General features: G+C 46.9%; 1 protein-coding gene across 4 annotated transcripts in view; it reads right to left on the reverse strand.

Moving 5' to 3' along the window:
* Positions 1 to 14,434, reverse strand: part of PTCD2 (pentatricopeptide repeat domain 2) — a 38,717-nt gene that overhangs the window by 21,388 nt on the left and 2,895 nt on the right. For 3 of the 4 annotated variants that reach the window (XM_070056566.1, XM_051833258.2, XM_051833257.2), the window contains exons 3-6: positions 12,354 to 12,483; positions 7,993 to 8,110; positions 3,360 to 3,438; positions 2,521 to 2,612 (exon numbers count right to left, since the gene is read on the reverse strand). In XM_070056566.1, coding sequence (XP_069912667.1) covers positions 2,521 to 2,612; positions 3,360 to 3,438; positions 7,993 to 8,110; positions 12,354 to 12,483 — 419 coding nt within the window. The remainder of the gene's footprint in view (positions 1 to 2,520; positions 2,613 to 3,359; positions 3,439 to 7,992; positions 8,111 to 12,353; positions 12,484 to 14,434) is intronic. The other variant, XM_070056567.1, reaches the window with a different exon arrangement.

A 14,434-nucleotide genomic window follows, 5' to 3' on the forward strand; every position in this document is an offset into this window, starting at 1 on the left:
AAAGAATCTCACAAAAATAGAAACCTTAAAAAAAATCCAAGCAGATGAGTGCTACGCAAACCAGTGAAGACAGCAGCGGTCTACCCAGCCCTCTCCCCTGTGCTTGCTGTGGGTGCATTAGGTGTAGGGGAGCAGTGGCAGCTGTGCATCCACGTCACCCAGACGTGACATGACGCACAAGCCGCATTTGGTGGGACAGGGTGGTGGCTACAACTAGGAATGGGCACTGGCTGACCAGCTCGTCTTGGATACAACAGGGGGAGACATGTCTTCTGGCCTGTCCTAAGTAGTGCAATGAAATTCTCTCCACTTCAGGATACACTCAGGGAACCACCCTAAGTAGGCCAGAAAACTGAGATCCTGGGGTTAACAACCAGTATTCCAGCATCATGTGCTCTGCTGGCCTTCTAGTTCACAGAATCATAGAACAGTACAACAGCAAAGGACCACCTAATCCAGGGTCTGTGAACCATGGCCCTTGAGGCAGATCCGGCCTACAGCAAAGAATGGTTTCACATTTTAAAGGTTTATAAAAGCAAAAACAAAGAAGAATATGTGACAGAGATGGTAAGGTAGTCCTCCAAACCTAAAATACAAGCTCAGCGGGCCGGTGCCGTGGCTCACTAGGCTAATCCTCCACCTGCGGCGCCGGCACACCAGGTTCTAGTCCCAGTTGGGGCGCCGGGTTCTGTCCCGGTTGCTCCTTTTCCAGCCCAGCTCTCTGCTGTGGCCCGCGAGTGCAGTGGAGGATGGCCCAGGTCCTTGGGCCCTGCACCCACATGGGATACCAGGAGGAAGCACCTGGCTCCTGGCTTCGGATCAGTGCAGCACGCTAGCCGTAGCAGCCATTTTGGGGGTGAACCAATGGAAAAGGAAGACCTTTCTGTCTGTCTCTCTCTCTCTAACTCTGCCTGTCAAAAAAAAAAAAAAAAAAAAGAAAATTAAGAAAATCACACACACAAAAAAATACGAGCTCAGCAACCTTATTACAACAATCTGAAATCCAAAACGTTTTCAGCAACCATGACACTCACAAGATTCAGGTTTCAGGAACAGGTGTTTGGGCAAGGCTAGGATACCAATGACACTGGCAGCACCCCATGGGGTACCTGAACTTGATTCCTGGCTCTGGCTCCTGACTCTAGGTTCCTGCTAATGCAGACCCTAAGAGGCAGCAGTGATGGCACAAGTACTTAAGTCTTTATAACCCACATAGGAGGCCCAGACTGAATTCCTGGCTCCCAGTTTCTGCCTGGTCTAGCCACAGCAACTGTGGGCACTTAGGGAAATAAACCAGTGCATAGGAGTTCTCTTTCAAATACATAATAATGAAAGAAAAAAGTTGCAGATATCAGAGCAATGAGACTTTTGGATCGGGGTGCTCAACCGGTAAAGCCTATACAAATATAATCTAGAAAACGCCAAATCTGAAACCCTTTTGGCCCACACATTTCAGATAAAGGATATTCAACCTGTGTACTCTCTGGCCTTTTATAGAAAAAGTCTGCTGGCTCCTGAATCCACCTGTATCATTTTACAAACAAAATAATCAGTTCAAAACCATGTAAGTCACTGGATGCGAGGCTGAGGTCAGACTCAGTTTGTAGTGTGGTGTTTGTTCTGCCCCTCGTTTTGGACAGGTGGTACTGCCACACTCCCAGGAGAGATTTTCAGTGGCCCATGTTCTTCTAGCTCCATTTTGGTATTACTGTTTTCAGTTCAAAAAGGTTTTGTTATCCAGGTTTCCAAAGTTTAAATGGCAGGAATGACTACACTTACATGTTCAATCTTGGTTATTTCACTATTTCTGTTCTCATTCATTCAATAAATACTGAAGCAGTTTCTGTGTACAAGAAGCAATCTGTTGGGGCCGGTGCTATGGCATAGTGGGTAAAGCCACCTCCTGCAGTACCAGCATCCCACATGGGCACCGGTTTGAGTCCCAGCTACTCAACTTCCGATCCAGCTCTCTGCTACGGCCTGGGAAAGCAGTAGAAGATGGCCCAAGTCCTTGAGCCCCTGCACCTGTGTGGGAGACCTGGAAGAAGCTCCTGGCTCCGGGCTTCAGATTGGCGCAGCTCTGGCCAATTGAGGAGTGAACCAGCAGATGGAAGGTCTCTCTCTCTCTCTCTGCCTCTCTTTCTCTGTGCAACTCTTTCAAATAAATAAATATATATATATATTTTAAAAATGTTTAAAGAAGCAATCTTTTACAGTAATGAAGTAAGGACTTAAAAGTCACGGCCTGCCTCCATGAAGAGTTCATTTTCAGGTCACATACTTTTGTTAAAGGCACCTTGGCAGGTGCTGAATACAAAGAAGCCTCAAGGAGCTCCCACAAAGGGGACAGAACACATGGCGAACCTGGGTTTTCTAAAAATGAGTACATTTAAAACTGAAATATTTGCACCAGACGGGAAAACATACTTCAAAGGAACTAAATTTTATTTGTAAACAATAAATAAGGAAATCTTCAGGACTACCCATAATGCCCAGAAAGTTAATGGGAAACAGCCTTACCAGTTTGTAGCAAATGGCAAATGCAAGGACATAGGTATCTTTGCTGAACTTCACATCTTGGTTTTTCATCTCAATCAACACCTCCAGGGCACCTGCCAAAGGTGAGGAGTGGGTCAGCAAGGTCAGAGTTTCTCTGCTCGTGGCCCCCGAAGCTCCCATCTGTTCAGCACTACCTACTGAAAAGCCATAGCACAACAGCACCTACTTCTCAAGGTCCTTTTGCAATTGCTAAAAAGAATCATATCATGCAGCCAAAACTGGCATTTCAAAATCTATCACAATTTCAGCATAAAGAAAGTCTAGAATGCTTAGTTTAAGGCATGGAATACAAGGCAGTTTTTTTTTTTTTTTAAGATTTTTATTTGTTTAGTTGACAGGCAGAGTTACAGACAGTGAGAGAGACAGACAGACAGAGAGAAAGGTCTTCTTTCCGTTGGTTCACTCCCCTAATGGCCGCCACGGCCGGAGCTACACCAATCCGAAGCCAGGAGGCAGGCGCTTCTTTCCTGGTCTCCTACGAAGGTGCAGGGGCCCAAGCACTTGGGCCATCCTCCACTGCCTTCCCATGCCACAGCAGAGAGCTGGACTGGAAGAGGAGCAACTGGGACTAGAACCAGCGCCCATATGGGATGTGGGCGCTGCAGGTGGAGGATTAACCTAGTGCGCCACCACGCCGGCCCCAAGGCAGTGTTTTCAAACACAAAAGAAGGAGATCTCCATGATTCAGTCCCTCAACAAGAACATAAGCATTATTTTTACACGGTCTTTTTTTTTTCTTCCCCGATGGCTATAGGAGCATAGATGGCAGAATTTTTCAGCAAACACGCCACAGTACTTACTTTGATATTTGCCTTTATTAAATAACATCTCCATCAAAATATTGAATGATGTGGCGTCGGAGAAGAAACCTCGCAATTGCTAAGGAAGAAAAACAGTAGTTTGGTTAGAAATTAAAACATTTAAGAGGGTATTTATACTGTATCTCCTTTACTGAAGGGTTCTTTTTCTGCATACTTCACTCACTTGGCCTCCTGGATTCTCGAATAAATCTGATACAGGAGGGGTTTACTTTTGAACAAAATTAAAGTGCTGCCACTGTCTCGTCGGCCGTGCCTTTGGGAATGAGCACACTGAACTAGAATCAAGAGATAAGGCAGATCTCTGGGTTTCATAAACAGCAAAGAAAGTCTTTATGACATGTGTGGCTCTGCCATACTTAGGAGAAAAGCAACAGGCCATCTATCCCTGCCAGGGCTCCTGGAACCTGGGCGCTAGCTGGTTTTTGGGTTTTGTAAAACCTGATTTATTTTATTCATTTGAAAGGCAGAGTGACAGAGAGAGACTGAGATTTTCCATCCGCTGGCCCACTCCCCAGATGGCAACGACGGCAGGGGCCAGGCCAAGCTGAGGCCAGGAGCTCCGACGCCGTTCTTCCACGTGGGTGGCAGGGGCACAAGTACTCAGGCTGCCCTTCCAGGCACAGCAGCAGGGAGCAGGATCAGAGGAGAGCAGCTGAGGCTTGGAACTGGTGCTTGGATGCGGGCTGCCAATGACACACGCCACAGCTCAATCTGCTGTGCCACGATGCTGGCCCTGGGTGCTAGTTGTTAACATGAAGTGGTAGCTACAAATACACATGAGGATGAATGCAGGAGGGTCTCATTCAACTATGGTCCTCTTGGGGTAAACAGGTTCAATTACTTACTTTTTGAAATAATTCACTCAAGGAGTGATTCTTTCAAAAAAAATTTTAGCAGACACATAAAAATTATATTTATCTATGGGGCATACATGTTTCAATATATGTGTATATTGTGTAATGTCCAATCAGGGTAAACATGCCTATCTCTTCAAACATTTCACATTGCTATATTGTGAAAACATGCAAAATCCTATCTTCTAGAGTTTTTAGAGGGAAATTACAGTATGTACATTACATACAAATATACAGTATGTACATTATGGTCAGCTGCTGTGTAACAGAACCCAGAACTTTTTACCCTGATTATAACTCAGTATCTGTTAATTAACCTCTCCCCATTCCCCTTCTTCCCCCTCCTCCTGCTTCCTTCCCCAGCCTCTCATAACCACTGTTACATCTTCCATGAGATCTTTTTTCCCCCAAGATTCCACATACGAGAGATCATGTGATTCTCGCATCGCTGTGCTTGGCTTAACACAGTGACCTCCAGTCCGCCATGCTGCTGCCAGTGGTGGCTCCAGCCTCCTCACGGCTGAGTAAGACCCGTGCAGGTAGCGCGTTTTCTCTGTTCACCCCACGGTGCACAGGCCTCCACCTTGTTTTCCACAATGGCTATACCAATTTACATTGCCACTAACAACATTTAAGGGTGCCCTTTTTTCCTTGCCAGCATTTGTTAATTTTTATTTTTTGGCAACAGCCAATCTAACAGTGGCAAGCAGGACTCTCACTGTGGTTTTGATATGCATCTTCCCTGATGACTCGTGATGCTGACCATCTTTACACATGTCTGTTGGCCACTGGTATGTCTTCCAAGAAATGTCTATTTTGATCTCACTGCTTAATTCTTTTGCTGTTGGGGTGAGTTCCTTATATATTCTTGTTATTAACATCTCATCAGAGATATAACTTGCAAGTATTTGATCCCATTCTGCACACTGCCTCTTCAGTCTGTTGACTCCTTTGCTGTACAGAGGCTCTTTACTTTGACAAAATACCATTTTACTTTTGTCTTTGTTTCTTCTGCTTTCCTGCTCCAAGAAATCCTTGCCCATTCTAATGTCCTGGAGCATCTCCCCTATCTTTCCTTCCAGTATAAAATGGCAACTCTTAAAATTTTTTCAACTTGTATTTACTTAAAAGGACAAGCATTAGATATACTTATGAACATGTTTTGAAACATGCATACATTGTGGAATGGCTAGGTTGAGCTAATTAACATATGTATTACTTTACATATTTATTTCTTTTTGTGGTTGAGACACTTAAATCGACTTCTTAGCAACTTTTAACACTGTAATACTTTTTATTTACCATGGTCATCATGTTGTGCAACAGATCTCTTAAATTTATTCCTTCTTTCTAACTGAAACTGTGTGTCTTTTAACCCACCTTCCCAACATCTGTTCAATATTCTGAAAACCATGATGATGTGACACACATGATTTCTAAATAGTTCATTAAGTGACTTGTTCGAGTCTGGTCTTTTCTGAGAGCTGATGAGGCATACCTTTTTCCAGGGGCTGAGAATAAAGAAATGGTAAACAGGCATACCCCTGCCCTACCCTAGCTGGGGCTACTACCTAGTGACACTTAAGTGCTGGTGCTGTGACAATGAATGAGTGAATAAAACAAGCGAAAATGAGAAAGACAGTTTCAAGCATCAACAACAAGGAGGCAGGGTAAAGAGAGGAGGGGTGGAGGGTGGTCAGGGAAGCTCCTCCCCAGGGCAAACTCCAGTCAGACACCAAGAGTGTGGCATGGCGGAGAAAGGACAAGAAGGTTCAGGGAGAAGCAAGCACAAGGGAGAGGGGAGGACATGAGATCAAATGCAGGGCCCTCTTGGTCGCGGTCAGGGGTCTGAGTTTCCTTCCAGAGCAGCCCTGTCCAGTGAACAGGCACTGGAAGTGGTGAGTGTGTGCTCTAGTGCATGAGAGTAAATTTCCAAATAGCCTCATTCAAAAAAAGAAAAGAGATATATGTTAAATTAACTGTTACATTATTTAACCAGCTATAACCAAAATATCATTTCTACATGTGATCAATGTAAAAAATAACGACACTTTGCATTTGCTTTTTTTATACCAAGATTTGAAATCTATCATACGCTTGTAGTTATGCACACAGCACATGCAGATTTGAACTTGTCATAGCCAAGGGCTTCATAAGTGCTTGTAGCTGGTGACTACCACCCAGGCAGCAACAGGCTAGAGGGCTCTGAGCAGGGAACACAACAAATTAGGGTAGAAGCAGGAAGAGGCTGTATGTTGTGTGTTCAGTTCTTCCTATTGTTCTAAAAAAACTTACGCATGAACTTTTCATACCCAAGCAGGTTAAAAAAATTCTTTCATTTTCTTTGTACCTTGGGTTTTTAATCATCATACTCATAGCTATGGTTTATTATTTTAAATATAGCCTAATACAGAAATCCATTAAAAAGTGAGAACTTTTTGTAATCCTACCCCCAAAGATAAGCAGTTCAATGCATATATTTCCAGATTTTTAACTACATATACACTAAAATGTAAATTATATGTCTTTTAAGAAAAAAAAAATAGGATCAAACTATCCAGAGTGATCTGAAACCACATTTTCTCCACTTACTGATTAGATTACAGTAATTGTTCTAACACACAGGTGTCCCTGAAGAAGGGCAAGTGTCCACCGGGCCATTCCACTACCCATAGAACCCCTGGACAGCTGGCTGGTTATGGAAGTTCCTAGGAACATTAAAATGAATCCTGGTCTGGCCCCAAAGCTGAATGAATGTTCTTGATCATGGATGAATTTATAGTGCCTCTGGGTCCCAGTTTTCCTCATCTAGAAAATGGGGATAATGACTGGACCTACCTCACCAGGGTAACAAACGCAGGAAACAAATGAAATAACAAAGTGCTTATTCCAATACTGAGGACACAGAAAATCCTCAATATGTAATTGTAAAAATAGCTGTTCTTGTTCTAGGAAGAGAAAATCAGAACGTGTGAAAGCATTTTGAAAATGGGGAAGCACAGCTGTAGAAAGCATCTGGGGAGTGAACCAATGGGAGGAAGATCTTTGTCTCTGTGTCATTCAAATACAATGCAATAATTTTTTAAATATATTTTTGAAGGTTTTTTTTTTTTTTTATTTGAAAGGAAGAGTTACAAAGAGACAGAGAGATATGGGAGAGATGGAGAGAGAGATCTTCCATCCACAAGTTCACTCTCTAAATGGCTGTAACGGCTGGAGCTGAGCCAATCTGGTCAGGAGCCAGGAGTTTCTTCTGGGTCTCCCAATGGGTACAGGGGCCTAAGTACTGGGGCCATCTTTCGCTGCCTTTCCAGGCGCATTAGCAGGGAGATGATGGGAAGTGGAGCAGCCAGGACTGGAACTGGTGCCCATATGGGATGCCAGCACTGCAGATGGAGGCTTTATCAGCCCTGCCACAGGGCCGGCCTCAAATAAATTTTAAGTGGCGGATTATCTTAAACTACCCTCTACCAAAAGCTCCTGAAAGAGAGCACTACGTCCCGGGTGGACACACGAGCAAAGGAGGTGAAGACCTTGTCACCTGTACCTACAGCCCCTGGATCCCTGTGCTGCCCCTCTGTATCTGACCTGACTCCGGGGAAACAAAAGTGCAGAGGAGAGCTGTTTAGTCCGCATTTCAGGGAAAGGCTGCGGGGCTAACTCGGGAATAACGTGGATCCCTTTCCGACTTTCACAAAGAACGCCCCATCCTCGGCACAGGATCGCAGCAGCAGGGAAAGTGCTCAGGGAGCAGTCACCTGGTCCTTGACGAGCTGCACCGCAGACTCCTCCAGACCCAGCTCGTAACACAGCCTCATGAAGAGCGGGCCGAACTTATACTCCCCGAGAGGGGCGCTTCTGTTCTCTGCATGGTACCTGGGGAGCAAAGTGAGTCAGTGACCAAAGGGTGGGACACGGGAGCGAGGACGGACAGACTGTGGCATGCACTCTGCCAGTGCTGGGACACAGCAGCAAGGGGCTCCTCACCGCCTGGCGGCGGGGAGTGGCAGGAGGCCTGAAGGCAGCGCAGAGGTGCAGGCACTGCATTTAAACGAACCAAGAGCACACGTGGTTTCTCAGAGGCAGACACAGGCTGGTCGACCCGAGCAAGGCGGGAGAGTGGACGGGGTAATCACTCTGTGCACTGAGCGGCCGCCAGCCCGGGTCTGCTCAGGGGCACACTCAGGGAACGCAGGGGCCTCGCCTCTGTAACCGCATCAGCAAGGCCCCTCGGAGGAGAGCAAAGGAAGGAGTGGGATGAGCCCTGTGCTCCCCCGGCTGGCTTCACTGCCACGTGCTAGACAACCAACGGGCGTGTTTTCCAACGTGTAGCCGTCTCTGCTGCTCTACACTTGAGGCTATGACAACATCACTGAACAAAGAAGTGTGGCTCTGAAATCTGACGTCTTAGGAAAAGGTCTGTTACATCTTACTGTGACTTGGGATTTCTATGGCCAGTCAGAACTGCAGAACTGTGAATCACTAAATTTACTTTTTTTTTTTGCCAGAGTTAGACACTGAGAGAGAGTGACAGAAAGTTCTTCCTTCCGTTGGTTCACCCCCCAAATGGCTGCTGCGGCCGGCGCACTGTGCCGATCCAAAGCCAGGAGCCAGGCACTTCCTCCTGGTCTCCCATGTGGGTGCAGGGACCCAAGTACTTGGGGCATCCTCCACTGCTTTCCTGGGCCACAGCAGAGAGCTGGACTGGAAGAGGGGCAGCAGGACTAGTACCCGGCACCCCAACCAGGACTAGGACCTGGGGTGCCGGTGCTGCAGGTGGAGGATTAGCCAAGTGAGCCATGGTAACGGCCTATCTTTTTTTTTTTTTTTTTTTTAAGATTTATTTATTTATTTGAAAGTCAGAATTAGAGAGAGAGAGGGAGAGACAAAGAGAGAGAGATTTTCTATCTGCTGGGTCACTCCCCAAATGGCTATAACAGAAAGGGCTGAGCCTGGCCAAAGCCAGGAGACAGGAGCTTCTTCTGGGTCTCCCAAGTGGGTGTAGGGGCCCAAAGACCTGGGCCATCTTCTGCTGCTTTCCCAGGCCATAGCAGAGAGCTGGATTGGAAGTGGAGCACCCAGGATTTGAACCAGTGCCCATATGGGATGGTGGCACTGCAGATAGCGGCTTTGCCGGCTATGCCACAGCACAGTCCCCAAATTTACTTTCAATAACCATCTCATTGTGCTTTAGACACCTAGAGGGCAATCTGGCACTAAAGAACCACCTCGTGATTACACATAAATCAAACACAGGGGTAGGGGGCAGCCCTCACCTGAGAACTTAACACTTTCTAGTTTCTGCTGAAAACCCTGAGCAAGGCCATGGGAGTTCCATGGCTCATCTACTCCAGCATGCACAGTGTCAGATGGAATCTGATGTGTTCTGTAATGAAATTATAGAAGGGACAAGTGACATTCATTACTTCACCATACACTTCTGAATTAAGTAATTAAAAGGCAACATAGTGTAAAGGTTTGTAGACTGATTCCAAAACCAGTCTAGTGTGGGTGCCTGGTGCGGCGGTTAAGACCTCGCTTGGGATGCCCATACTCCATACTGGAATGACTGGGTTCAAGTCCCCAGCTCCACTTCTAATTCTAGGTTCCTGCTGACGCTCACCCTGGGAGGCAATGGTGATGGCTAAGCCCTTGGTACCTGTTGCCCAAGTGGGAGACCTGGATGGGCCTCCAGGTTCCCGATTCAGCCTGGCCCAGTCCTGGCTGTTGCGGGTACCTGGGGAGTACACCAGAGGGTGAAAGATCTCTGTGTTTGTCTGCCTTTCAATAAAAATGGCAAATAAAATCAAGAAAATTGGCCTTACAAACTGTGTAACCATGAGCAAATTCATCACCTACTCTGTGCCTTGGTCAAATGGAGGGAAGGAAACTCAGCTCCAAGAGTTCCTGTGAGGACTGAATGAGCGGCTGTGCCTGGCCCACAGCAAGCCTGCAGAACGCAGTGAGCTCCTACAAAGCCGAAGAGGGAGACGTCCTGAAAATCTACATGTTCCAGGATACGGTCGCAGGAGAAACTTGTGCCAGACGGAAGACAAAAGAAAGCAACAGCAAAAGCTTCCTGATTCGCCAGCCACTCTAATAAGAGTGCTGAAATGTCACTGAGATAACGGGTCACCTTTTTGACAAGTGGATCTCAACGCTCTGTATAAACCACACAACAGCAGCCGGTGATGAGCTGGAGGTGATGAAGTTGCCCCTGTTTGGGGCTCAACAGTTTCCGATTCGGCTCCTGACTCCCTCACCTGCTGCAGACCGTGCAGCTCAGCAGCAGACAGGCTGGTTGGACCACAGGTCCACCCCCCTCCCATTTGGCCAGCTGTCCACTGTCAAGGGCAAGGACGGCCCCCTGCTAGGGAGCCACTAGCCCCAAGAAGGGAGCTATGGGCCACACTCCGCTTATGATAAAAAGAAGAGTAGAAACGCTCAGAAGTTCCATTCTGACTTTTTATTCTTAGAAACCCCTGACAGCTCTGAGTAGCAAAAAGAGAGAAAGGCACACACAAGCGGGGGTGAGGGGCTGCATCTCAAATTCGTGAAACTGAGACCCAGGGTCAGGACTGCTGACACAGTGTGAGCATACATCAGCATGCCCCTTTAAGGAAATAATCTGACAGCTTGTATTGACAGACTCAAGTTCGTACCCAGGGCCAGCCCCGTGGTATAGCGGGTAAAGCCGTGGCCCAGCCTGCTGCATGAATCCTGGCTGCTTCACTTCTGATCCAGTTCCCTGTCAATGCACCTGGCAAAGCAGCAGAAGATGGCCCATGTGTTTGGGATCATGCCACCCTCTTGGGAGACCCGGAAGAAGCTCATGGCTCTTGGCTTCAGCCTGGCCATGGCAGCCATGTGAGGAGTGAACCAGCAGATGGAAGACCTCTGTCTCTCCCTCTCTCTGTGATTCTGACTTCCAAATAAATTAAATAATTAAAAAAAAAAATAAAGTTCGTACCTTCTGAGCTCAAAAAGGAAATACAGAACACGTTTTATGCAAGGCATTGCTCATCACAGCACTATTTATACTGGTAAAGAATTAAAAGTTTCTTAGATATCTGACAACGGAGACACAGTCAACAAATATATCTAATGTACAGTGGAATATTGCATTGCCATTAAAATGATTCTTGGGACCAGCGCTGTGGCATAGCGGGTAAAGCCACCAACTGCAACACTCGCATCCCATATGGGCATCAGTTCATGTTCTGGCTTCTTTACTTCCGATCCACCTCCCTGCTAATGACCTGGGAAAGGAGCAGAAGATGACCCATGTGTTTGTTTGGGCCCCTGCCATCCATCCTCTTGGGATATCCTGAAGAGGCCCCTGGCTCCTGGCTTTGGCCTGGCCCAGCCCCGGCTGTTGTGGCCATCAGGGGAGTGAACCAGCAGATGGAATGTAATCTTCTAATATTCTGTATACAAGTCTCTCATATTTCTTTCTATAAGCATGCAACATAAATGCTGGTCCATATGCAGAACTTAATTTCAGAAAAGAAGCCTACTGATTTGATGTCAGCTTGCTGTATGGCAAGTGAAACTTTTGCTGGGTTTCCCCAGAACAGGCTATGAGTCCATGCAAGCTCTCTACATGGCAAACTCCAGTATCGGTTGGGAAAGGAATGACAGGAGTGATCCAAGTGAAAGATACTGAACTAACACACTGGCCACAGAGACAGAAAGGAGGGCTACGGATGACAGACAGCATGGGAGCAGGAACAAGTGGATGCTGTATCCCATCCAGGAAGGAGAGGCAAAGGGGATCAGGGGGAAAGTCCTTAAAATACTGGTGCTGGGTGACTAGTCTGAGAGAAAACGCAGGGAAAGGGATTCGTTTGTGTATGTTGGACCTGAAGACCGGGGGCTGGAAATTTCTTAGTTCATGGATGACCTCTTTTTTCTATCCTTTGCACCTGGATAGCATGAACCATCCGTAAGGGATCCTCTAAGTGTTTATTCAGTGACTAGATCTCACAGTTTGTACCTGGGCAAGAGATCTGGACGCCATCCATGGAGAGGGGATGGCTAAAATACTGAAGTGCCTAGGGGCAGGGACCGAGTGAGAGGAGAGGAAGGCTGGTGCAGGGATCCTAAGGAGACGCCTCACCTGTAGATGACATTTTTAGCCAGCTCCACGTCGTCCCGGGACACACACAGATGAAGCAAAGTTTTCAACTCTTCTCTCAGGATGAGCTTGTTCTGGGTCAGTTTGTCTTCCAAGTTTCTAAAATAGGTTTCTGGAAGGAAGCACAGATGGTGGCCATCAGGCAGGCTGCCTCGGACTGTCACAAGCCTGACCTTGGTGGGAGAGGGAGGGCTGCCCCGGCTCACTACATGGGGCACCAAGAGGCACTCACGGACACACAGCCTCCCTCTCTGGCTGACACCCTCCAGAGCAGTGAGTGTCACAGATGGCCCAGGAAGCCACGCTGTGTCTCAGGGGGTCCTGGCCCCACTCACACTTTCTAAAACACAATCTCTGGGGGGTAGGGACACAAGAACAGATGTATTTGCCTTTCTGGGTGATCCCTGGGGTACACTGACGTTTGAGAATGGCTGTTCCAAAAGACTTGGCCCAAGTAACTGAATCTAAGGTGACCAGACACTCAACAGACCCCAACACACAGGCAGACGTGTATTACAGGCTTTATCCCCTATGGCTGCCCCACGCAAATTTTTTTTTTTTTTTTTCCCCACGCGTTTTCTCTCAGTTCCCTGCCTCCCACGTTGGAGACCCAGATGGAGCCTGGGCTCTTGGCTTAGGCCTGGCCCAGCCTTGGTTGTTATGGACATGTGGGGAACGAACCAGCAGATGGAAGATCTTTTCTCTCTCACTCTGCCTTTCAGGTAGATGAAAACAAACATTTATTTAGAAACCACATACATAAGAACTAGAAGCTGAGGCACATGCTGCTCTTGACTGATAAGAAAAAGAGGACTACAAAGTTTGAGATACTGCAAAGGACCTGTCCATGCTTATTTGCAGAACCACATACAGGATAAAGGTTTTAGAGATGAAAGGACCCAGGCTGCCATTTCAGTTCTGTCCCATGCTTGCCCTGGGGAGACTCTTGTCTCTGAGTCTTGATTCCTGGTGTACAAAGGGAGGACTATGAGTGCTACCTCACAGGTTATCTGAGGATGAGGCAGGCAAAGCATTGAGCACAAGGCCTCCCACAGAGCAAGTGCCAGGAAACAGGGACGCTGTTTTCTGTCATTCCTGTGTCACCTATTACATCTTAGAGCACGTGGCCTGCCAAATATTCCTAAACAATTTCCAATCTAAAAGATCTCAAAGGGATGACTTTACATCATGTGCCCCTTAATCCTTAATGAACCCTCTGAGCCCAACGTTTCCCAAGACGTCATGTTTAAAACCAATCAACAAACTTTTGAGTGTGTACTATATATTCATACGCATGAGTTTCCTTCTTCCTGTCTTTCACACAAAAGGACACAAAGAAGGATAAATTATGATTCCTGCCCTCAAAAAGCTCACCTACTTGGAAGACAGCATGTATTTATACAGAAGCATCCGGAAACAATGACAGAGGCGACACATGAATGACTATACACCTAGCAGGACGGAAAAGTCCTATCACAACGCCTACTATTACCCCAGGTGGCTGGACACATCAGGTTTGGTGAGAGGTGGAGTGGAACCAGTGAGGAAAACAAGGGCTGAATGGGGTTGCAGAGTCAAGGGGGCACCCCAGGCATGGAATCTGCAGGAGAAACAGAACAGAGCTGGGAGTCAAAGGGCCTAAGGAAAGACTAAGAAACCACACTAGTCTCCAGAAAGGAGAGGTTCCCTAGAGAAGGGCAAGGCTAGCCAAGGGCTGAGGATATCCGTGACACTGTCAGTGTGGCTCTTAAAGTGACAAAATGTAGACAGTAATTATAATCTTCTGACAACAGAGTAGGTTGGCACTGATTAATTGCCTTTCAGACCACATGCACACTCTTAACAGCTTTATGAAGATTTTATAACAACTGGGAATAATGAAGCGAAGACATGGAGCCCTGACTGCAAACCTCATCAGAGCTCCAAAACAACCAGGGGTGCGTGTTTGGCACAGTGGTTAAGATGCCACCTGGGACATTGTATCCCACATTCAAGTGCCCGAGTTTGAGTTCTGGTTCCACTTCTAATTCCAGCTTCCAGCTTCTGTGTACCTTGGGAGGCAA

The sequence above is a fragment of the Oryctolagus cuniculus genome, chromosome 14, assembly GCF_964237555.1.
Source record: "Oryctolagus cuniculus chromosome 14, mOryCun1.1, whole genome shotgun sequence".
Taxonomy (NCBI): Eukaryota; Metazoa; Chordata; class Mammalia; order Lagomorpha; family Leporidae; genus Oryctolagus; species Oryctolagus cuniculus.